Here is a 26,200-nt window from a genome sequence, read left to right as displayed (position 1 = left end):
AGGAAGTATCGATAAAATGTTTTTCTAATATTTTTTTTGTTTTGCAATTTCTAGCCTTAAATGATGACATTTTCTAAGCTGTTCTGTTTGAAGCTTTTATTCTGTAGGCTTGTGGTTTTTAAACTGAGGAATGTCCACGAGATGACCAAAGGGCTCAGCAGAAAAAATGATATTGTAAACAGTTCAAATAACTTTTTCACTAAACAAATGATTTGATGACATTCTTCATTTGGATATTTCCGACTGGGCATTGAACCCGCTTGCGCGTGGACGTACTCAGATTCCAGTCACAAACGAATCCATACTAATACATGAGCAGCTTACTGAAATATCCACAAACAAGGAACCAATAGTTGAACAAGAATACCAAAAATTCTGGTTACAAAAACATTTTTCAAATGTATATCCTGCACTATGGGTCATTGTAAAGAAGTTGTAGACTGCTTTCCCGTCTTCTTGTTAGGTACAACGTGGATTTATTGAATTAATGAACTTCATCACACATAAAAGAAAAACAGGCTCTAAATAAATATATTTAAAATTCGGATCAGCACAGCGATATGGTTGTAATAACAAACTTTTCAGTGTTCTACCCTGGGGGTTATATGGGATACCATGATGGTGTTAAATTAAGGTACGATATTTTGTATAGGTTTAAGTGCTCAAATATTACATCTAAATCTTAATTGGTGTTGAATGTTCAAGCAGAAGAAAACCCAAAATAATCAGCTCATATTAAAATCTGAATTAGCCAATAATATTTATTTAAATGAAGACAATTATTTTTTCTCATCAGCTCCGGTGCGCGCACGGTTCACTTTACACAGCTACTTCTTTATTTTCTTTTTAACAGAAAATATTTTAAAATAATTCAATTTTTTTTGTGATGTTTCAAACTGTTTGTTTTGTTTACTTGATTTACAGAATGATATTTTGTTTGTATTTTTTATAGTTTTCAGACATTGGTTGGGTATCCCATATTACCCATGTTACGTGCGCATCTTAGTGTAAATGTGAAATGGTGCGAATGCGTGTTGAAAGGAGAAGGAGAACCAAAATGGAGGAATATGAACAAGAAAGTGTTTTCGGCATTAATAAACAGTTCACGCGATAATATGAAAACTACTTATTAATTGGTGTTTTAAATTATGTCTAACTTATATGCATACTAAATAGATTTTTTCTCTTTAAAAAATAATAAACATTTTTTGTGCGTAAATATAGTACTTAGTATAACATAACTTACATATTTTAACAATACAAATATAAAAAAAAAATTTTGACAAAAAAATCTACAACCGTTAGCATAAATGTGTTTTAAAAAATGGTACTTGATTGCCGCCCCTAAGAAAGAGCCTCAGCTGTTTATTACTATTAATAGTGAATAGTTGTAAAAGTTGTGTATTTTTATGAAAAAAATGCTCGCATAAATGATTTAAAAAATTAGATTTTTCGCTTTCAGTAAAGAAAAAAGTAGCCGTTGCATCAGAACTTTGAATGCTCTAAAATATTGTGATGTCGGATTTTCACTATCTTTTCTAGTTTACGAGATCTAAACGGGACGGACGGACGAACAGACGGACGGACAGACAGGCCACACAAAACTAATAGCGTCTTTTCCCCTTTTGGGGGCCGATAATAAATAAGACTTCGTGGTTAAAAAAAAGTTTTCAAAACATAAAATGTATTATACTTGTTTATTTATTTATTTAAACATTAGGCTCAAAATAACAATAATGTTGTATCAAATATTTCACACCAATGACTACATATTAGGTCATTTTAAGTAGAGTAGAGCAAGCAAAAAATGAAATAAAACAAACGAAAGCAAAAACTTTTTGAAGGATAATTTGTCATCACTCCAAGGCAGTAATCGGAGATGTTGTTTTTTTCCACAGTAAGGCCAACAATGCTGCTACTGCGATTATAAGGAACAGTGGGATGACGATGTAAAAGCTGGAGGAGTTGGACTCATCTGTGTTAGCACTCTTTGAGGAAGCTAGATATACCAGATAGTAGTATACTTCAGTTATTCATCTATCTATCTATCTATCTATCTATCTATCTATCTATCTATCTATCTATCTATCTATCTATCTATCTATCTATCTATCTATCTATCCTATCTTATCTTATCTTATCTATCTTATCTATCTATCTATCTATCTATCTATCTATCTATCTATCTATCTATCTATCTATCTATCTATCTATCTTATCGTATCTATCTATCTATCTATCTATCTATATTTATCTAACTATATTTATATATCAATCTGTTATGTGTTTCGTGTATGAATTTTGCTCTTATTTGCATTTATATTGTTCTTGTACTGTAGTTACGCTGAGGTGGTCAATTGTAGTCAAACTGAATTTCCATTTGATTGGACCAATAAAAATTATCTTATCTTATCTTATCTAGTGGAAAGAGTGGTCGGAGACTAAGTAGGCCTACGCCTGAACTTGGTTTGGCTACCTCTGCAGGGGACTCGAAGGTCGACACACGACTTGAGCGCCTAAAGGCAGCATGAAAACATTCTCCCAGACACCCCCTCCAACTGGTCCACAAATGTGATTGGACCATAGCGCTCTGAGTATGCTATAAGCATGAAATTAGCGCTATATTAAAGCTGTATTTATCTATCTTTATCTTTTTATCTTTCTATCTTTTTTTTTACATTTATATATTTCCAATACTAGATCTATAACAAATTTAATAACATTACTGATCAAAACTAATTAATTTAGACCGCGTGTAAAAGGAAGCGGAAATGACGTAAGGACGATTACAAATACGGAAACATAGTGCAAAAAGATATCTATCGAATTGCAAACTAGCGCACTAGCGTAATTCATTAAAATACCTTTTACATTATTAACTAAAAACTTAAAGCGAGGAAAGGGTTTACAGTATACTTCGTATGAGTTGCAACACCCTCGCTTTTTATTTTTCATTCTCAATTTATTCATCGATTTTCTCACCTCTTTTAGACCTATTGAAACGTTAAACCGCAAAGTAAGGCTCACACTAGTCATAATTTACAGTACAACAAAATAACATAATCACCCGCAGTACAACCGATTGCGGCCACTCCTTCTTTGCACCCTCTCCGGCATGTTAAGGACCGCTGATCGCAGAGCTCCTCCATGCAATGGGAACAAGCTAAGAGACAAGTAATCATTAGATGTAGACAGCTCGTGGGATGATAGCAGTAATAAACATTATCTTTTTTTTTTCCATGCAGTAGAAACATATGACTCATGAAGCTATGATTTAGACCAGTGGTACCCTGAGGCATGTGCCCACCCCAACCCCATTTTATAGTCAAGTCAAATAAGAACTTAAAACTAACATGTTATTTAACCTTGGCTAGGCCAATAATAGAATATGTATCCTCTGTTTGGGACCCCTCAACTCAAGAAAACATTAAGAAACTGGAACAGACACAAAATAGAGCAGTGAGATTCATAACAAACGAATATTCACATTTGACTCGAGTAACACCTTCAGTAAAAACATTAAATTTAGAAAGCCTTCAGGATGGAAGACTTAAAAGAAAAGCAGCAATCATACATAAAACACTGAGCCCTAATCTTCAAATACTAAAGAAAAAACTAATAAAATACACAGAAAGGTAAATTTGTATAAATTCGCCTTCTTCCCTGGTACTATTAGCTAGGAAAACCAATGACTTGACAGAATTTAAGTCATTAATTAACATGCATGAATAGATGACCCAGGGACACGCGTAGAATGTAATTATCTTCTTTTTTGAAGTAACGTCTGTATTTTGTTAGAAACTAACCCACGGACACCCAAGTTTAAAAATAAATTATTGTTTCTTTGTTTGTCATATTTTTGATGTTCTTCAGCTTTGTTCTCGATTATCCTAGCCCGCAAGACTAGCCCAAACCTCCCGCAAGACTAGCCCAAACCTCCTGCAGGACTAGCCCAAACCTTTAGCAGGACTAGCTAAAACCTCCCGCAGGACTAGCTAAAACCTCTCGCAGGACTAGCTAAAACCTCTCGCAGGACTAGCTAAAACCTCCCGCAGGACTAGCTAAAACCTCCCGCAGGACTAGCTAAAACCTCCCGCAGGACTAGCTAAAACCTCCCGCAGGACTAGCTAAAACCTCCCGCAGGACTAGCTAAAACCTCCCGCAGGACTAGCTAAAACCTCCCGCAGGACTAGCCGAGCGGTACAAAAACTCGTTCGTTTCTTTCTCGGTCAGACTCTATCAACGCCCCTCGTTGATCAGGAAACACGAAAAGGACCAAGATGTCTGTATGTAGTCGCTGAATGAACTCTTGATGTTCTGTTCTGTATCTGTTCTATTTATGTGAATGTTTCTGTTGTGTTGTTTTTTATTGAGGAAAGTGTGCTTGTAATCACAACACATTTTCATAAGGATCAATAAGCAGTTTTAGACTTAGTCTGAGAGATATTTGATATTTCTGAAGAAAAAAAAAGTTGTTTTAAATGTAATCTTGTTTTCTTTATTTTCTTATATTTAATACGCATAGTTCTGAAATGTGGAGCCCGCCTGTAAGGACAAGGCTCCGTGAAAACTACAGTTTTGCATTATAGCATACTCGGCACTGTAGACTTTACACAAATACTTGCTTTTCTGAAAGGGTCTGTCATTTTTTTCTATCGCTTTTGCGATCTGAACTGTTATTAGGAACAGTTCACCTGAAACCATTCATTATAGAAGGCCTCAACACGAACTAGCAACGTCACAACCTGTGGGCATTTTACATCAACAGATTGCTGCTACGTCGTGACGTGGCAACGAGCCATTGGTCTCCACTGCCTACAGGTTGCGATGTTGCAGGTCAGTTTACAGGCTGAGATGTGATAATATTCATGTATGTTGAACCATTGAGAAACAAGCACGTACGCCAGGAAGTCTGTCTGAGCTACAACTTATTTGTCTGTCTGAGCTACAACGTATTTGTCTGTCTGAGCTACAACTTATTCGTCTGTCTGTGCTACAACTTATTTGTCTGTCTGAGCTACAACCTATTTGTCTGTCTGAGCTACAACGTAATTGTCTGTCTGAGCTACAACCTATTTGTCTGTCTGAGCTAGAACTTATTTGTCAAAGCAACATAAGCGTGAGAAGAATGAAGAGGCAGATTCGCTAATGTGGAAACTGTCGTGAAAAAAATTTATCTTTTTTTAAAAACTGTCATGAAATTTATCTGTTCTAGAATTTGTCATGATATTAATCTGTTCTAGAAACTGTCACAAAATTTATCTGTTCTAGAAACTGTCATGAAATTTATTTGTTTTAGAAACTGTCATGAAATTTATCTGTTCTAGAAACTGTCTTGAAATGTATCTGTTCTAGAAACTGTCATGAAATTTATCTGTTCTAGAAACTGTCATGAAATTTATCTGTTCTAGAAACTGTCATGAAATTTATCTGTTCTAGAAACTGTCATGAAATTTATCTGTTCTAGAAACTGTCATGAAATTTATTTGTTTTAGAAACTGTCATGAAATTTATCTGTTCTAGAAACTGTCATGAAATGCATCTGTTCTAGAAACTGTCATGAAATTTATCTATTCTAGAAACTGTCATGAAATGTATCTGTTCTAGAAACTGTCACAAAATTTATCTGTTCTAGAAACTGTCATGAAATGTATCTGTTCTAGAAACTTTCATGAAATGCATCTCTAGAAAGATCCATAAAAATGTGAATTTGTTTGGGTTAGGCTTTAAAAGATAATGTTTGTGTGTGAACTCATTTGTTGTTCAAACTGTTTCTTGCTGCCAATGGCACTAGGGATGAATGAAATCGGGTTTATGAAGAATTCTAGAATATTCGTATGGTATACAAGGTCAGGATGTACTTACATTTGTTGCAAGTGTCTCCTCCATAGCCAAAATTACAGCCTTGTGTGCATCTTTGAGTCTTCAGGTCACAACTTTTATTTCCACCGCAATTCACTGGACACACTAGGAAGGTTACAATCATACGAATTATCAATCAAGAGCTTAATCATACAATCCACTGAGGAAACAATCCATTTCATCAGCCTTCCATTCTTTCCATGCTCTCGTGAAGAATACAATTTTCCTTTCCTGAATTTGTTGCAAACTTAAATTGACGAATCAGTTTTTCTTGGATGCTACATTTTAAAGAACATCATCTGTTAGTAGTCTTTCCCAGTCTCGAGGTTGGCTGAAGGGCAACAATGCAGCAACAAATGTGAATTCTATGATCTTGTATCAGCATTGCCTTTCTTTCAATGGTAACAAAAGTCTTTTTAGGTTAATATCTACAGAACGCAATGGGGGATATTTATGTGTTTAGTTGCTCTTTTTTAAATTTATTTTCAGTTTCTCGTGTTTGTCAAAACCGACTGAATTGTCTGTTACTTTCAAGGTTTGTCCAGGAATGATGACATGAGTTTCTCATATAAAGTGTATCTCTCATACGGAGTGTATCTCTTTTAAGTCCATGCTGTTTTATTATAATTTTTTTTTTTAAATTGCACATTTACAATATTTTACGCTTTGGTCAAAACTAATTGGTGGAAAAGTGAGGTAATGTTAATGGTCGGTCGATGGATTATAGCTCCAGATGGCTATTTCAACTTATCCGATGTAGGCTTATTGAATATTAAATTTACAACTTTAACTCTTTCTCTCCTAACCAAAGATACAAACGTTGATTCCATCAGAATGGGGTAATTAATTACGGAGAGAAAGAGTTAAACAAACTTCAAAAGATTTCTCTTGAAACAAAATAAAATTAACTTCTTATTAGCAATAGACACAGAGTCAACTTGAACTGTTGGTGTTGTGTCGTGTTTAGCACTACTTCACTGCTTCTATAGCCGAGTCCGGATACATCCAATGGACCTCACAATTAACGATTATATACTTCATCAAAACTAATGAAAAATTCAACTGATGTTTATTTACAGACAGGGATGATCGTCTTGTCTATCTATCCGTCGTTTTAATTAGCAGTGTCTGTTCACTATATATCTTTCTACAAGCCCTAGCCATAGTCTTCTCCTATCATGTACCCGTATTCTGTCTACGTCACTACTTTTACCGTCGCTAAAAACAATGCACAATATATTTCTTTACACAACTAACATAATCTCTAAACTAAACTACGTCACTACATGACATTTATATTAAATATGCAGCGATATTGAAACAAAATTTAGCTCATTACAGAAAAACACGTCCCTAGTCCATCGCGTCTCTGAGTCCAAGAAACAACCACGGGACTCATTAACATAAATTATGATTTCATCATTCTGAATCGCCCAAAACAAACACTCCCTTTTCTCGTTGTATCCTTGGAAACACACACCTCATAACAGGTATACAGTATTAATGAGATTTCTATGTTTAATGTTATCTCTCCCAGCAAGAAAAGCTCAAGTTTAATCTGGAAGATTATTGCCTCCATCGAGATTTCAACTCGAGATCCAGTAACATGCTTTAGGAAGACCAATGTCCGTTCACTTATTTTAAACAATGATGAACTCTAATTCCTAATATCCCTTTTAACTTAGAGTTTTAAACGAGACAGACACACAGACATATACACAAATACAATGGTGACATTTAAAGTACAATTAAGAGATCTTCAATATCACAAGAACCGTAACTCACCAACTTTACAATCGGGGCCGAAAAATCCATCCAGGCATCCACGTAAACAGGAGCCAGTCTTTTCATCACACGTAGCACCGCCCACACAGTTAGATGAACAGGCTTCAACATCAACAGATAGAAGGGCATCAATGTCGTTATATATAAAGTAATAAGGGCATCAATGTCGTGATATATAAAGTTACAAGGGCATCAATGTCGTGATATATAAAGTAACAAGGGCATCAATGTCGTGATATATAAAGTAACAAGGGCATCAATGTCGTGATATATAAAGTAACAAGGGCATCAATGTCGTGATATATAAAGTAACAAGGGTATAAATGTCGTTATACATAAAAGAAACAAGGGCATCAATGTCTGTATACGGTATATAAAGTAACAAGGGAATCAATGTCTGTATACGGTATATAAAGTAACAAGGGCATCAATGTCTGTATACGGTATATAAAGTGACAAGGGCATCAATGTCGTGATACATAAAGTAACAAGGGCATCAATATCGTGATACATAAAGTAACAAGGGCATCAATGTCGTTATATATAAAGTTACAAGGGCATCAATGTCGTTATATATAAAGTGACAAGGGCATCAATGTCTGTATACGGTATATAAAGTGACAAGGGCATCAATGTCTGTATACGGTATATAAAGTGACAAGGGCATCAATGTCTGTATACGGTATATAAAGTGACAAGGGCATCAATGTCTGTATACGGTATATAAAGTGTCAAGGGCATCAATGTCTGTATACGGTATATAAAGTGACAAGGGCATCAATGTCTCTATACGGTATATAAAGGTACAAGGGCATCAATGTCTGTATACGGTATATAAAGTGACAAGGGCATCAATGTCTGTATACGGTATATAAAGTAACAATGGCATCAATGTCTGTATGCGGTATATAAAGTGACAAATTTTTGTAAATAAATATCTTGTGCGTTGTTTTTAGCGACGATAAAAATAGTGTCGTTATGCATAAAGAAACACATTATCCATGTCGTTAAACACAACTTGTCTGGTTGACTACAGGGTGGCCACACTTATCATCAGTGCATCTACAATAAATAAAGGCCTTTATACCTTAGCGAACTGAATACTCTATATGTCCCTCAGAGAGCCCTGCGCTCAATGGACTCAACGCTCCTAGTGATGCCTCAAGCTTCTCCCTCGAAAGTAACTGTCTGAGGGCTTTTTCAGTGCACGGGCCAAAGGTTTGGAACTCACTCCACATTGATCTCAGACAGACAAGATGCTTCCCTACATCTAAGAAGAACATCCAGACCTATCTGTTCAATATTTTTGTTAGATTAGTTTAGTCATTCTAGCTCTCGGGTTTATGTTTTTGTAATGTTATCACAGTGCCTTGAGCCTACATTTTGTTTGTTAACAGCGCGCTATAAATTAAATTATTATTATAGTTGAATGACTTATGTATTATAAGAGTGTAGATCAAGGATCTACATAAATGAATTTAGATGAAATAATGAAGCTAGTTGGGCTAAGTTGATTCACGATAAGTTGATACACTTCTCTATTTAGAGGCTCTCTGGTATGCGGTGCATTCTTAAAAGTTAAAAGTGAAGTACCCCTTTCAGACCTTGTGGTCTATAGGGTAGATGATGTAAATGCTTATGGTTTACGAGGGTGTCATGTGGCCAGCAAAACGACCAACAGCCTTTACTTTTCCCCAATTAATGTCAGGTACCCATTAGAGCTGGGTGTACTCAGAGGCGCCCAAAGATCCCGAAATAAAAATGGCAGTCTTCACCAGGATTCGAACCCGGCACCCCCGGTTTGGAACCCAAACGCTTTACCGCTCAGCCACCGCGCCTCCTGGTACATTCTTGCTTTGCCATTTTTTTTGGGGGGATCTTGGGCAGTAGCTCCACCAGTCCGCCTCCCAAAGATGTGAGAGGTGTATAAACATAATAGGTGAACCAGTCCACCGACACTGTGACAAGCTTTACCCTTACCTTGCAAGCAATCGAATCCGTAGAATCCTGTCTTGCAGCCCTCACTACAATGTCCGTCGATGCTGTCGCAGGAGCCAGACCCAGCACAGGTTTTGCTGCATTCTAAAGAGAGACAAGGGAATCATTGATTAGCATCTTTGTCACTTCCGGATACTAAGGACTCCTCTTCCTTGCCTTTTGTTAAACTCTGTGATTGTTATTAGAAATGAGATCTTAAGACAATGGAAGCTTCACTGACATGCATTGAAGAAATGTTCATGTCTCAAAGGGCTACCAGCTGATTTAAATTCGTATTTTATTTACGTCTAGTACACATTTTGTACACATTATTTCTCGCTATTCCCGTTCTTAGATCAATTTGATAGGAACTTTACACTATTACTCATATTCATACTATATAGCCTATATATGCACACTCATTCTCTCTCTCTCTCTCTCACTATATATATATATATATATATATATATATATATATATATATATATATATATATATATATACACACATATATATATTGTTACGAATCTCACTATCCAGGCTCTCTGCAAACTGCACCATACACCACCAACTTAAAGAACTTGACAACTCAGGGCTCCAAAGTAACGTAACACTTTAATAGTTGAATAAATAACAGCCAATACTGTACAATTGGCAACACGTACACTGTACAAATATCTCTCCGATAAAACCGTTCCGCCGTATCAACTCTTGCACTGGCCTCTCCGTCTCGTTCCGGGCTTGCACTGGGTTCAACAGTTCAGGACTGACTTCACACACTAAGCTCGTTGTGTCGGACTCGATCACAGACCAAGATCAAGACGCCTGTCGTCTCAACTGTACTTGATAGTACTCCGCACTGAACCGTCGTTCAGATGGAAAACTCGGAATTCAAACCTTAAGCCTTGCAGCCATATCCAATCATGAGAAAGGCTTCGGGAGTCAACCCTGAGGAAAAATCAGGAGCTGGCGACCCTAAGGGAGTTTGCAGCACCTAGTGCTACACCCAGGCAGAACCTGCGACGCCGCTGATCCGAAACTGTATCGGCACTGCCGTTCCTTGGATACGTAAGCAGCGTGGAGAAGGATGAACTGATGTGTGGGTGACCACAGCTAATGCCCAGGCATTAATCTCATTTCCATGAGATGATCATTATATATATATACATCTATATTATAAAGTAGAATGTGTGGTGTATGTATGTATGTATGTATGTATGTTACTTATAGACAACAAAACCGCTTGACCAATCTTGATAAAACTAGGCAGGAATGTTCCTTGGGTACCAACTTAGACCGTAGTGTATGTATTGTAGCCCTAAAACAACCTTGAGACCCTCAAAAAAAATAAAGTTGTCCGACTCCATTACAGCTATAGTATTTTATGGATCTAGGCCATGTCTACAATGTTGACATGAGAAAAGATAGAAAGGATTTAGACCTAGATCTAATTTTAAGAAATACACTTTGCGCAGATAGTTTTTTACTTTGACACATGAAAAGACAAAAGAAGATCCATTGATTTCATCATATAATAAAATTAACCTTCAATTTTGTGTTTCAAAAGCATTTTTTACATTAATTAGTTCCTTATATCTGTGATTACAGATTTCCTGACGAACATTCTTTCATTAGACAATTCCGTAATGAATCGCGTACTAAATATTAATTCGTTTAATTGTTTACTTTATAATCCCATCCCTAGATCTAAAACTCTAATTCAACTCTAAGATGATAAAACTTCTCTTCGCACAGATAGTTTTATACTTTAACACATAAACATATTAATTAAAGTCCATTCATTTCATATTTTGATCAAATAAACATTCAAATTTGGTTTTCTAAAGCTACATTCACCTACGAAAGCTGCGAAGCTGAGTTGAGATAGGCCTAGATCTATATTCATTCATGAATCGCGTACTAAATATAATTTCGTTTAATTGTTCACTTTATAATCCCATTCATTTAACAAAGCTATCGCTCTTTTCGTTTTTAATAGATAAGAATGTATCGACTTCGGGTAAACCCATTTTCGCAAACCTAATTTTATTTTCGTAGCGAAAGAGAAATAACGTGAAAGGATCATTAGCTAAGTTTAACATACATATAAATCCAATCCACTGGATTATTCAAAAGCATTTTTACATAAATTAGTTCCTGATATCTACAGATTTCCTGGCGAACATTCTTTCATTAGACATTACTAGACATTACCAAATTCTAAAACTCTAATTAAACTCTAAGATGATAAAACTTCTTTTCGCAAAGATAGTTTTATGCTTTAACACATAAACATACTAATTATTGTCCATTCATTTGATATTTTAATCAAATTAACATTCAAATTTGTTTTTCTAAAGCATTTTTAATGAATTCGTTCGCTGTTCGCTAAAGCTGCGTAGCCGTGTTGAGATAGGCCTATATTCATTCATGAAAAAAAGTTCACGCATGCGCAGCACAGAACTCTAGATTAGTGTAGATTTAGATCTACGTCTACCTCAAGATCTACTTTATACTTTATACACATGAACATACAAAATTTAGTCTATTCATCTCAAATTTTAATCAAATTTATGTAGGCCTACAAGCAAATGTTTTAATTTGAAAAAAAAAAAGGATTTAATTAAGCCTATTGGCAATTTTGATTTGATAGCTTCATTCACACTATTTTTACATTGACACATTCGCTTTACTTATTACATTATTATTTCGTTTAATTGTTTACAAAACACTCTCAGTGACTATATCGACAGTAATGCACAAATAAAGACCCGCGGGTCGCGGGTAACATATGTCTAGTATACTATAAAGTAGAATGTGAGGTGTATGTATGTTACTTATAGACATCAAAACCGCTTGACCAATCTTGATAAAACTTGGCAGGAATGTTTCTTGGGTACCAACTTAGACCTTAGTGTATGTATCGTAGCCCTGAAAATTACTTAAGACCCTAAAAAAAAAAAATAAAGTTGTCCGACTCTATTAAAGCTATAGTATTTTATGGATCTAGGCCATGTCTACAATGTTGACATGAGAAAAGATCGAAAGGATTTAGACCTAGATCTAATTTTAAGAAATACACTTTGTGCATTTAGTTTTTTTACTTTGACACATGAAAATACAAAAGAAGATCCTTTGATTTCATTATATAATAAAATTAACCTTCAATTTTGTGTTTCAAAAGCATTTTTACATTAATTAGTTCCTTATTTATGTAACTACAGATTTCCTGACGAACATTCTTTCATTAGACAATACCGTACGTAATGAATCGCTTACTAAAAATTAATTCGTTTAATTGTTTACTTTATAATCCCATACCTAGATCTAAAACTCTAATTCAACTCTAAGATGATAAAACTTCTCTTAGCACAGATAGTTTTATACTTTAACACATGAACATACTTAATTATAGTCCATTCATTTCATATTTTGATCAAATAAACATTCAAATTTGGTTTTCTAAAGCATTTTTAAGAGACTACATTCGTTTACGAAAGCTGCGAAGCCGAGTTGAGATAGGCCTAGATCTATATTCATTCATGAATCGCGTACTAAAAATTATTTCGTTTAATTGTTCACTTTATAATCCCATTTATTTAACAAAGCTATCGCTCTTTTCGTTTTTAATAGATAAGAATGTATCGACTTCGGGTAAACCCATTTTCGCAAAACTACTTTTATTTTCGTAGCGAAAGAGAAATAACTTGAAAGGATCATTAGCTAAGTTAAACATACATCTAAATCCAATCCACTAGATTAGTAAACACAAACTTAGACCCGCAGGCCGCGGGTAATGCCAGGCTAGTATATCTATATTATAAAGTAGAATGTGTGGTGTATGTATGTATGTTACTTATAGACAACAAAACCGCTTGACCAATCTTGATAAAACTAAGCAGGAATGTTCCTTGGGTACCAACTTAGACCGTAGTGTATGTATTGTAGCCCTAAAACAAACTTAAGACCCTCAAAAAAAAAAAAAGTTTTCCGACTCTATTACAGCTATAGTATTTTATGGATCTAGGCCATGTCTACAATGTTGACATAAGAAAAGATAGAAAGGATTTAGACCTAGATCTAATTTTAAGAAATACACTTTGCGCAGATAGTTTTTTACTTTGACACGTGAAAATACAAAAGAAGATTCATTGATTTTATTATGTAATAAAATTAACCTTCAATTTTGTGTTTCAAAAGCATTTTTTACATAAATTAGTTCCTGATATCTGTGACTACAGATTTCCTGACGAACATTCTTTCATTAGACAATACCGTAATGAATCGCGTACTAAATATTAATTCGTTTAATTGTTTACTTTATAATCCCATCCCTAGATCTAAAACTCTAATCCAACTCTAAGATGATAAAACTTCTCTTCGCACAGATAGTTTATACTTTAACACATAAATATATTAATTAAAGTCCATTCATTTCATATTTTGATCAAATAAACATTCAAATTTGGTTTTCTAAAGCTACATTCGTTTACGAAAGCTGCGAAGCCGAGTTGAGATAGGCCTAGATCTAGATTCATTCATGAATCGCGTACTAAAAATTATTTCGTTTAATTGTTTGTTTTATAATCCCATCCCTATATCTAAAACTCTAATCCAACTCTCAGATGATAAAACTTCTCTTCGCACAGATAGTTTATACTTTAACACATAAATATATTAATTAAAGTCCATTCATTTCATATTTTGATCAAATAAACATTCAAATTAGGTTTTCTAAAGCTACATTCGTTTACGAAAGCTGCGAAGCCGAGTTGAGATAGGCCTAGATCTATATTCATTCATGAATCGCGTACTAAAAATTATTTCGTTTAATTGTTCACTTTATAATCCCATTTATTTAACAAAGCTATCGCTCTTTTCGTTTTTAATAGATAAGAATGTATCGACTTCGCGTAAACCCATTTTCGCAAAACTAATTTTATTTTCGTAGCGAAAGAGAAATAACGTGAAAGGATCATTAGCTACGTTTAACATACATCTAAATCCAATCCACTAGATTATTCAAAAGCAAATGTTGTAATTAAAAAAAAAATGGATTTAAGCCTATTAGCTATTTTTACCTTGATACATTCGCTTTACTTATTACATTATTATTTCGTTTAATTGTTTACAAAACACTCTCAGTGACTATATCGAAAGTAATGCGCAAATAAAGACCCGCGGGTCGCGGGTAACATATGTCTAGTATATATATATATAGATTGATAGTCTTACTATGGACTTCGGTGGGTATTACGCCTTTGTAATCTTAGAAGTTATTGTACAAATTAACAAGCACAATTTTAAAAAAAAAATTAAAAAAAAAAACAAAAAAAAAAACTAAGCTTATACTAAGTGAATTAATTAGTTTGGATCAGTCATGTAATTAAATTGTTAATAGATCTAGTGCAACCATGGTGCAACAAATAGTTTTACCAATTGTTTTCGTTTAGCGCTATTTCATGCTTTAAGCTTTCTCACTACGTTATGATCTTAGCACTGTCTGGACCAGTTGGAAAGGGGTGAGGGAGAAAGAAAGGGGCAACTGGGTGATCGCTTTAAAATGTATTTATATATAAAAAAAATGAACCTGAATTCGAATTCGTGGGCCAAAGCTTTCTCAGGATTCTCAATTCAACACGGTAACCACTCTGCTAGCAAAACGAGTATGAACATGGAATGGTTGTTTGTTTGAATATATCGTTTCTTTTCCATGTTTTTGTTCATTAAGCCTCAGACGACGACCTATAAAGGGAACTAAGTCGGCTTATACTGCCACTTCAGTCAAGAACAATTTCTTTGCCTTGTTCGAGACACCAAAAAAAAAATTAATTACTAATACTTAATTAACTAATTGGTTATTTTTTTTTGATGATTATTGTGCTGTCAAGTAAAACTGCAGGGGCGGACTGGCTATATGGGCAAACAGGCAAATGCCGGTGGGCCGGCACCAAATGGGCCGGTCTGGTCGAGACCGAATTGTTTTTTCTATTCAGACAACTTTAAAAACAACGTAACATCAGCAAGACACAGAAACCCAAACACAGTTTTTTTTATAGCAATTAATTTTGTTTGAAATTCAACAAGAAGATACAAAAATGGACACAATACACTGTACGTATTATCTATCAATTGCAAAACCATTAGACCGTACTTTTTGATATGCACTAGCGGCAATGACTTTAACACTGCTTTGATGTCTTCCAGGTTGTGTTTTTCCTAATCATTTTGCTGAATAGGAGTAACCCCCCGGGGGGGGGGGAAGGGGGGATTCAAACCATCACTTGCCTCAGACCTCTTTGTCCGAAAGGGAAACTTTACTTACTGTCCCAGTAAAGCCGGGGGGAGGGGTTGAGCTTAAAATCCTTCCTCCTGGAGACTTTAAGGCTAAACCCCCCCTCTTCAATAAAAAAAATTAAGCAAACTACAGTCACCAAATTTCATGAGCGTAGCCTAAATGGCTTTTGTGGTTACCCTCCACCTCCAATACAAAAACTAAATCAAAACTATAATTTTCTACCAGTTGCTGGACTCCATTAATTAAGTGCAGTGAATAGCAGATTTGGTTTTTAAATTTTTTTAGCGGAACAATTGCAGGCTAATGTACTGTAGATACCTCAGAATATGCATTTTTTAAGCTTAAACTAACTGAAATGATGTTTGAATTTGAGGCTCCACCCCGCTCACAGCGCTCCCCCAGACTCCCTAGCTGCCCTTTGGAGGTGTGTACTGTCTTTCCACTAACTAAAAGGAAGAGAGTATTCTAGAGTAGAAAAAAAAACGTCCGAAAGAATGAAGATCAGAATGTAATGAAGATTAATAACAAAAACACACACACACACACCTATATTATATATCTATATATAAATAAATTGCGGAAGGAGGGGGAAATTCCACCAAACCCCCACCCACACACACACAGAAAAAATCTTGGCTAAGCCCAAGTGACATGCGATTTGTGGGCCGGTTTATATGGTTCTGCCCGGGCCTATTTTTACCTTGATCCAAGATTGGATGTGGGAGAAATAACATTTACAAACTTTTGACCAGACTAACAGTGTGAGATAATTAGAGATTTGTAAAAATCCTCAACACTATAAGCACCGATACTCACCTATAGTACATTTGTCACCGAAATATCCGGTCATGCAGCCATCTGGACACGTACCTTCCACTTGGTGACACGTGGTGTTGCTTCTACAATTTGTGTGACATTCTGAAACGTCGAGAAATAAGTGCATCAATGTCGCCATAAAGTTATAAATATATTAGTGTCGTTATAAATCAAGTAACAGAGACATTAGTGTCATTATAAATCAAGTAACAGAGGCATTAGTGTCATTATAAATAAAGTAACAGAGGCATTAGTGTCATTATAAATCAAGTAACAGAGGCATTAGTGTCATTATAAATCAAGTAACAGAGGCATTAGTGTCGTTATAAATAAAGTAACAGAGACATTAGTGTCATTATAAATCAAGTAACAGAGACATTAGTGTCGTTATTAATAAAGTAACAGAGACATTAGTGTCGTTATTAATAAAGTAACAGAGGCATTAGTGTCGTTATAAATAAAGTAACAGAGACATTAGTGTCGTTATTAATAAAGTAACAGAGACATTAGTGTCATTATAAATAAAGTAACAGAGACATAAGTGTCATTATAAATAAAGGAACAGAAGCATGATTGCTTGATGGTTAAACTAGTAAACATAAACAAGTACACACAAAAAAAAATACTTTAAAAAAAAAACAACTACAAAGTTTTATATTAAGTGAATGAATTAGTTTGGATCAGTCATGTTCATAGGCCTCCTTCAGTCGTAGAACGACTATGGTTCATCTCAAAGCACACTTCCTCATGTGGCTGTGGAGCCCTATTTTGGAGACACTCCCGTCCACAGATGGCGCAGGTTAAGGTGGCTTTTACTTCGGTGGTAGAGGAGCTGGCCATTTTTCGGATTGTACGTTTTTCTTCCTGATCTGAAACCCATGTACTTTCACTGTCCATAGCTTTCTTGGTCACTGTCTCTCTCCATCTGTTGCGGTCTAGAGCTATGTCTTCCCAATTGTCAGTATTGATGTTCACTGATTTGAGGTCACGTTTTATTACATCTATGTAATGGAGGTGGGGGCGACCAGTTTTTCTTGTGCCAGTCGCGAGTTGACCATAGAGGACGACTTTTGGGATGCGCTTGTTCTCCATCCGGCGAACATGTCCAAGCCAGCGCAAGCGGCGTTGTCATGTAATAAACTAATAAACTAATAAGCATCAGACGACACGCTATAAAGAGGAATAATTCAGCTTGAACCACAAGTATAGTCAAATACTATTACTTTCCCTTGGAAAGGGGATTAATTCAGTTTATACCACCAATTAAGTCAAGTATTAGGCCTTTACCTAGTTTGAGATACTAAAAAAAGTAATGTATTATCAATAATTAATTAAACAGCTGGTTACTTTTGTATATTCATTCTTGTATTGTCAGGTAAAAGAAATAAGTTTGCAAAATTTCAGCTTGATCCCAGCTTGGGTGTCAGTAAATGATGTTTACAAACCCTGGGCCAGACAACAGACAGAGTGAATTGATATAGGCTTTGTCAAACAAACATATTTTGTACAGTAATAACCAGTTGACTTCTATTTTGTATGTGACAATTATAAGATTGTTGTGCTCATATGTACATGTCAATGATGTATAAAGCACATTTCAATGCGGAGTTAAAATAATAAAATATGGTTACATCAAGGGAAAGAAGTGAAAGCACAAAAGAAACGAAACAAAATATTTAAAAATAAACTTTAAAAAACGTACCAAAGGGAAACATCATAACACCTACAACTATATCTTTCAATAATGTAAAAAATGATTCCCCTTATTCGATATCAAAATAAATAATTTATTACAAATAATTAATTGACCGATTGGTTAATTTTTAATCGTCTCATGTTCTATTAGAAACAATAAATAATTGTTTTAAGGTTTTATTTTGATTCCAGAATAGGTGTGGGAGATATAACTTGTACAATTCTCTAATGAGACGACACCCTAAATACTTTGTCGTATCTGCGAATTAATTTCTCTAGTTGGTTTCAAGCAAAATGATTAATTATTAATAATTTATTACCAGTAATTAATTCACTAATTAGTTATTTTTTAAATTGATTCATGTCTTGTCTATGCCAATAAATAATTGTGCGAAGTTTCAGCTTGATTCGACAATGAGTGTGGGATAAATAACGTGTATACACTTTTTACCAGACAGACAGACAGAGTTGATATAAACTTTGTAAAAGAAATGTGTGTGTCTGTGTGTGGTGTTTCCATATCAAGGAAAAAGCTAAGAATAAAAAAAAAGATAACGAAAGAGACAGAAATACATTGACGTCTGCCACCAATGTTTAATTGTGGTAACCTCTGTGACCCTCCTCCCCCCTTTTTAGAACTATGCGGAAGTTAATTAATGTATTTTTTTAAAGCTGAATTTTAACTTGCTAACCTCCGAAAGAATGAGCTAAGCATACCAAGAGTTGAAATGAGAGGGGCAGTGGCTGAGTGGTAAAGCGCTTGGCTTCCAAACCATTGGGTCCTGGGTTCGAATCCTGGTGAAGACTGGGATTTCTCATTTCATGATAATTAAGGCGCCTCTGAGTCCACCCAGCTCTGTTGGGTACCTAACATTAGTTGGGGAAAAATAAAGACGGTTGTGCTGGCCAAATGACACCTTCGTTTAACCATGGGCCGAGAGAAAGCTTGCTGCTAAATGACACCTTCGTTTAGCCATGGGCCGAGAGAAAGCTTGCTGCCAAATGACACCTTCGTTTAACCATGGGCCGAGAGAAAGCTTGCTGCTAAATGTATCTCTGTGGCGTTTTACGTCTCGAGAGACGATCTTTTCCCTTTGCAACTTCTTGTGTGACTAAAGAGGCCAATCTTTGATACACAGCTGCGATCGCAGGTTGGGCATATATAATCACCAGGCGCCGTTGCATTTTCACCCTTCTTCTGTTGTGTATGACATCTGCAATCTGTGACCCTTCCTTTATGCTCTCTCTCCATGTGGATCTGTCCAGTGCCACCTCTTCCCAGTTGCCAGTGTCGATTTTGAAGAGCTTCATGTCGCGTAAAACGTAAAAGTGGGCGACCAGCGGCTCTCCTGACTTCTATTAGATCGCCATTCAGGATGTCCTGTGGAAGTCGACCTATTGGCATTCTAAGAACGTGGCCAAGCCAGCCAAGGCGTCTGCTGCTGATAACAGAGCGGATGTCCTGGCATCCTGCTCTATGTAGCACTTCCTCATTGGTTATCTTATCTTGCCACCTTATTTTAAAGATCCGCCTTAGGCATCGGAGGGGGAAGACATTCAGCTTTTTTTCCTGCCATGAGTAGGTTGACCATGTTTCACTTCCGTTCAGCAAGGTGCTCAACACACAGGTCCGGTAGACTAGGGCTTTAGTACTGCTAGTCAGCAATATAGTCAGCAATATGTTGTCCCAGACTCTTTTCTGCAACCGTGACATGGTGGCCATTGCCTTGGCTATCCTGTTGTTTATGTCTTTATCCAGTAGAGTGTTGTTGGATATGATGGAGCCAAGGTAACAAAAATGATCAACAATTTTTAGTGGTTGGCCATTATTGCTTACTTGAGGTGCAGTGTTTGTGTTTTGGACAAGTATCTTAGTCTTGCTTTGACTGATGTTTAAGCCGAACTTCTGGCAAGCAGCAGATTGTTTGTCAACCATGGACTGTAGCTGAATATCAGAATCAGCCACAATAGCAGCATCATCAGCATACAGGAGTTCCCTGACGAGTAGCTTGCTAACCTTGGTTTTTGCCCGCAGCCTTGATACATTAAATAGTTTTCCAGAGGATCTTGTATGGAGAAACACACCTTCGTTTATGTCGCTGTACGCATAATGCAGTAGACAGGAGAAGAATATGCCAAACAGAGTAGGTGCGAGCACACATCCCTGCTTGACACCACTGCAAACCTCAAAAGGTGCTGATTGGGCTCCATTGAATTTGACAGTACATTTAGTTTCCTCAACACTCAATTAACTTCAGTAGTTTGGGAGGGCAACCTATTTTCCTCAGGAGTTTGAAAAGGCCACTTCTGCTGACCATGTCAAAAGCTTTAGTCAAATCAACAAAAACAATGTAAAAGGGTCTGTCTCTCTCTCTGAATTTCTCCTGCAGTAGTCGTAGAGAAGATATCATGTCTATAGTGGATCTACAGCTCCTGAATCCACACTGAGACTCTGGGTAGACTCTAGAAGCTATCACCTGCAGCCTGGATAGTGCCACTCCAGCAAAGATTTTGCCCACTATACTGAGGAGAGAGATACCCCTATAGTTGTTGCAGTCACTCCGATCCCCTTTGTTCTTGTATATTGTGACTATAGTTGCGTCACGCATGTCCTGTGGGACATGACCTGTTTCCCAACAGCGGCAGAGGAGAATATAGAGTTCAGGGAGCAGGAGTGATTCGTTGACTTTCACTACTTCCACTGGGATACCATCAATCCCAGGAGATTTTCTATTTTTTAAGCTGTTAATTGCTTTTTTGAGGTCACTAAGGCTCGGAAGCTCATCTAGGCATTCCAGTACTGGAAGATCTGGTAGAGAAGCCAGGGCGACATCGTCTACTGTATTCTGTGTGGCATAGTCTTCGAGGTAGTGTTCTGTCCATCGTTCTAGTTGCTTGGTTTGATCTGTAATTTTTTCTCCTGATTTGGATAGAAGGGGGGCAGGATTAGACACTGTTGGACCCAGGGCCGCTTTAATGACATCAGATAGAGCTTTGCTATTTCCTGAGTGGAGACTGTCTTGGATTCTGTTGCAGGTATCCCTCCAAAAGTTGTTAGCACATTTTCTAGCCATTTGTTTCGCCTCTTTATTAGCACTTTTGAAGGCCTCCAAAGATTTTGGATTAGGCTTTGTCTTGTGAGCGAGGTGTGCAGATCGTTTTTTCTCGATGCAAGATTCCATATGTGCTAGATTCGCCTCAAACCAGTCTACATTTTTGTGTTTTTGAGGCCCAAAGGCGGTGATTGTCGAACTATAGATTACGTCTCTTAATTTCTCCCATCTGATAGAGATGTCTTCTTCATCACTTAACGAGGGGATTGAACTGTTCAGGAGCTCGCCAAAGAGTGCACACTTCTCTGGGTCACCTACATGGTTGACGTTAATTCGCCTAGTTCTGGGTTGAGTGGAAGTGTAAGCCTTCTTGAGAAGTAGCTTGATTTTGCTTAGCACTAGTGAATGGTCTGAGTTGCAGTCCGCACTATGGCATGAACGGGTGTGGATGACACTTTTCAGATCCATCCTTCGGGTGATGCAGAGGTCAAGCTGGTGCCACCATTTTGAGCGTGGGTGCTGCCAAGAGACTTTATGGCGTTCCTTGCCAGAGAAGAATGTATTTGTTATACACAGTTCATGAGAGCTACAGAACTCGAGTAGCCTTTGGCCATTGTCATTTATTTTGCCAACACCATGAGGTCCCAAGCATTTTGGCCATGCATCATTTCCAACACCAACACGGGCATTAAAGTCTCCATTTATATAGAGGTGCTCGGATTTTGGAATAGTTTTAATTACTTCCTCTAGAGCTTGAAAGAATCTGTCTTTGTCCTCTTCTGGTGCAGCAAGGGTTGGTGAGTAAGCACAGATTATATTAACTTTGCCTTGCGGTGATGCAAATTTCATGCGTGCTACTCTTTCATTGCCAATGGGAAACATTGCAATGCAGGGGACGAGACTGTTTCTTATTGCGAAGCCAACGCCATGTATTCTAGGGCTTTGTTCTGGTTTTCCTTGCCAATAGAATGTATAGTTGCTTTCTGTAAGAGATCCACTGTCTGCCAGTCTGGTTTCTTGCAGGCAGGCCACATCAATGTTTAGTCTGCTGAGTTCTGTGTCGATGATAGCTGTTTGTCGCATGTCGGTGACGAGTTCAGGGTCAGTATTGAAGCCAGGACACATTGTCCGTATGTTCCAGCTTGCTAAACGCATTAATGTTGAGGGTTTTCTTTTGATTTTATTTGCAGGTGCGGGTGAGCAGCTTGCTTTTTGATTTTGTCTTAGCACCAAGCACCCAGTGGTGCGGCAAGCTGTGGCGGGATAGCACTTTATTGTCCGAGGGCTGCTCGGCTTAAGGCAGGCAGTAGCTATCCAGTGAGGCTAAAAAGCCCCTCCTACCGTCAAGAGTGGTCCCTGGCGTTCCAGCTTACGCCAATTAGCTAGAAACTTATCACCGGTAACTACCACTCTCCGTGTTTTTTTTCAAAGACATTACTGTCAGAGATGGAGTGACCTCTCCATTGCTGGGGGAAAGCCTGGGCGGTAAATTTCGAGTGCTGGGCTGCCCACACGTCAGCACACGCCTCTCTTCCATACTGACCGGGTCCAAAGGGATGGCGAGCCATCACAATTTGGGGACAGGTGGCTGCAGGAGTTTGCCAGAGAGCAGTAGTCTTACTACTGTCCCCCCGCCTACGGGGCTCCAGGACCGGATTTTCTGTTAGGGTTTACTCCCTTAGCCTTAGACCTTACAGGGACACACACACAAGGCAGTGCGGCTATTGACCTATAGCTAGGGGTTTGGTTTGTGGGCAACAGGGCGTGTCCGCACGCCGACGGGCCATGCCTGCCTCACATCTTGGGGCCAAACCTCCTCCGAGACCCTTGCAATTTAGCCTGAGGCTTCGCAGCCTCAGTTTCCATCTGCCACCACGAGGAGGTACTGCATAGGACTTGCTGTGGAGAGGCTATGTACTGGCAAGAGAGACTTACAAAATTGCTCCCCTTTCACAGATGCTAGCCAGCGGTGGCAACAAGTTAAGCTACCACACTAGACGCTTCACACAGCCATTGGACAGATGATACTGCTAAATGACACCTTCATTTAACCATGGGCCGAGAGAAAGCTTGCTGCCAAATGCGCCGAAAGGCGAAGGAGGAACCAAATCAAAGTAAATAAGTAAATCCTTTGATTTCTAAGTCTAGCTTGATATTAAGTTATATTTACCTTCAGAGCAGTCAGCGTAGTAAAAACCCTGAACACATGCGACGCACGATCCGTTTTCTTTGAAGCACTCGCTGTTTAGACAGTTTTTATCACAGTCTGGGGCAGATAGGAAACAATGATAGCAGCTAGTCAGTCATGCTTGCTAGATAGATAGATAGATAGATAGATAGATAGATAGATAGATAGATAGATAGATAGATAGATAGATAGATAGATAGATAGACCAATGTAATATACTGCCTATAATTCAGACGAAACCAAGTTTCGTACAACCAATACACTATGCTTTGTCTTTATACTGCTCACTGTCAAAGCCATTTTTGGGATGGCATTGCAGATACTGCTGATTCATTTCCTAGTATTTGCAGCGCTTAAGTTGCTGGACAGGTTTGAAGATCCTTGTGAATGAGCTAGGGCTGAACATGTTTGAAGAGCCTTGTGACCGAGTTGTATGTGGGCATGTTTGAAGATCATTTTGACTAAGCTAGGGCTGGACATGTTTGAAGATCCGTGTGACCGAGTTAGGACTGCGCATGTCTGAAATATCAGCCTCGTTAACGATAGGCAACTTCCTCTGCCCTAAAGATCACGTGATCTGAAAGGGGAACTTTTATGTTTCAACTATGCTCACTGTTTTCGCAGATCTCTCCATATGTCCCTTTCGGACATTGCATTATAAGACATTGACCTTCCATTCTATCGCAGCTTTTTGGACAGGATCTGCTGCATGGGCTCATACAGTTTGGACCAAAATACCCAGGTTGGCATTCTGAATAGGAAGAAGAAAACATAAAAAATACATACTTACAAAAGAGTTGTATTAAGTGTAGTTAAACCAATTAGTTTGGACAAGTCATGTAATTAAATTTGTAGTAGGTAGATCTAAACTAACATAACAAATCTGGGTGATTACAAATATTTTGAGCAATTGTCTTTGTTTAGCCGCTAGCGCATTTTCATGCTTTTAGCTTTCTCAATACGCTATGATCCTATCACTTGTCTGTACCAGTTGGAAAGGGGTGGAGGGGGGGGGGAGGAGAAAGAACTGGGTATCTTGGTGTTCGCTTTTTAGATGCATTAATTAAAAAAATTAAACGACCAGAATTCCAATGCTAAGGTAAGGCCTCCTCAGCCACCTTAATCTAGTACATTAACCACTATGCCAGTAAAGTGCTTATGAAAATAAATGTATTCAAGGTTATGTATTGTTAGTTTTAAACATTTCTCACTACAAAGTATAAAGGTGACTAATTCAACTTATAGCACCTATCAGTCAAGCACAACTTCTCTTTCCCTTGTTCGAGATACAAAACAAAATAATTAACTAACTGATTGATTCATTTTTTCCATTGGTTCTCTTCTCAGGTATAGGAAATAGTTGTGCGAAATTTCAGCTTGATCTGAGATTGGGTGTGGCAAAAATAACCTGTTTAACCACACAGACAAGGTGATTTGTATTAATAATCAATAATTAATTGACTAATTGGTAAATTATTTATTGATTCATATTTTGTTAGGAACAAGAAATAATTGCGTAAAGTTTCATACCAGACAGACAGACAGACAGACAGACAGAGTGAATTGATGCAAACTTTGTAAGAAGGGATGTAAATCTACTTCGACACAAGCGACGTATAGTCATTGATTGCAGCTAGATCTAGCTCTAATCAGCATTTCAGCTGTTTAAATATTAATTTAAGCACCCTTTCAGACCTATGGGGGAGATGATTTCAAGGCAATCTGTTTCTATATCCGACACGGTAAACTTGGCTTTAATGTGGCCAGTACAACGATCAACCATCTCTACCTTCACCAACTAATGTCAGGTATCTATTAGAGTTTGACGGACTTTTGGTTTTAATCAATATATTGCTATTCGAAAACACTATCTTCACCAAGATTTGAGCCCAAATCAAACAAAGGATTTATAAATATTGCTTTGACACTTCTCTATGCCACATGAGCTTTTCGGGTGTCAGCCATTAAACGGCTCGCTTAAAGAATGATGTGTGGAAAGTGACAATGGATGTTGCCATCCCAGACGGGTGATCTGTTTTGCTTTCCTATTGGCCTAGTGACTGTTTTCACCAAGGCGCCCACATTGAGACTGATAGGCATTACTTAAAGTAAAGGAGAGATACCCTTTTCAGACCTTGTAATAGTTGTAATCTATAGGACAGATGTAAAGCTGACCTGTTTCTATGGTAAAAGGTTAAAGAGGGTGTGATATGGACGGACAATGACCTACTGGCTTTATGTTCATCAACTTGTGTCTGTTACCTAGTAGTGTAGGGTGAAATTAGGGGCTTCTTAAAAATCGCGAAATTCACAAGCCCAGTTTTTCACTAGAGACCCTTCAGTGTAGTAGCCAAGCTCGTGACAACTTAGTAACCACGCCCGGGTTATACCGAATCTATAGTTCAATACGGTCACATCAGCATAAACTTACCAAATTCGCAGTATGGTCCGAAATATCCGGCAGTGCAGCCATCGCTACATTCCGATGTCAATTGATCGCATACATGAAATACACAGTTAGGAGGA

The 26,200-nt window shown here is 37.4% G+C and overlaps 1 protein-coding gene across 1 annotated transcript; it reads right to left on the bottom strand.

The window, feature by feature from the left end:
• Positions 1 to 1,682: 1,682 nt before the first annotated feature.
• On the bottom strand, positions 1,683 to 26,200 carry LOC106057286 (multiple epidermal growth factor-like domains protein 11). Its single transcript, XM_056014367.1, has 9 exons — positions 26,106 to 26,200; positions 24,288 to 24,425; positions 23,657 to 23,752; positions 16,739 to 16,840; positions 9,628 to 9,729; positions 7,648 to 7,749; positions 5,866 to 5,967; positions 3,068 to 3,163; positions 1,683 to 1,999 (listed from the first exon to the last, which is right to left on the bottom strand). The coding sequence occupies exons 2-9, from the start codon at positions 24,391 to 24,393 to the stop codon at positions 1,857 to 1,859; spliced, it is 849 nt and encodes a 282-aa protein (XP_055870342.1). The 5' UTR covers positions 24,394 to 24,425; positions 26,106 to 26,200; the 3' UTR covers positions 1,683 to 1,856.

The sequence above is a fragment of the Biomphalaria glabrata genome, chromosome 16 (genome assembly GCF_947242115.1).
Source record: "Biomphalaria glabrata chromosome 16, xgBioGlab47.1, whole genome shotgun sequence".
Lineage (NCBI taxonomy): Eukaryota > Metazoa > Mollusca > Gastropoda > Planorbidae > Biomphalaria > Biomphalaria glabrata.
Note: the sequence above shows the minus strand (reverse complement) of the source record. Positions and strands in the feature narration are given on the sequence as shown.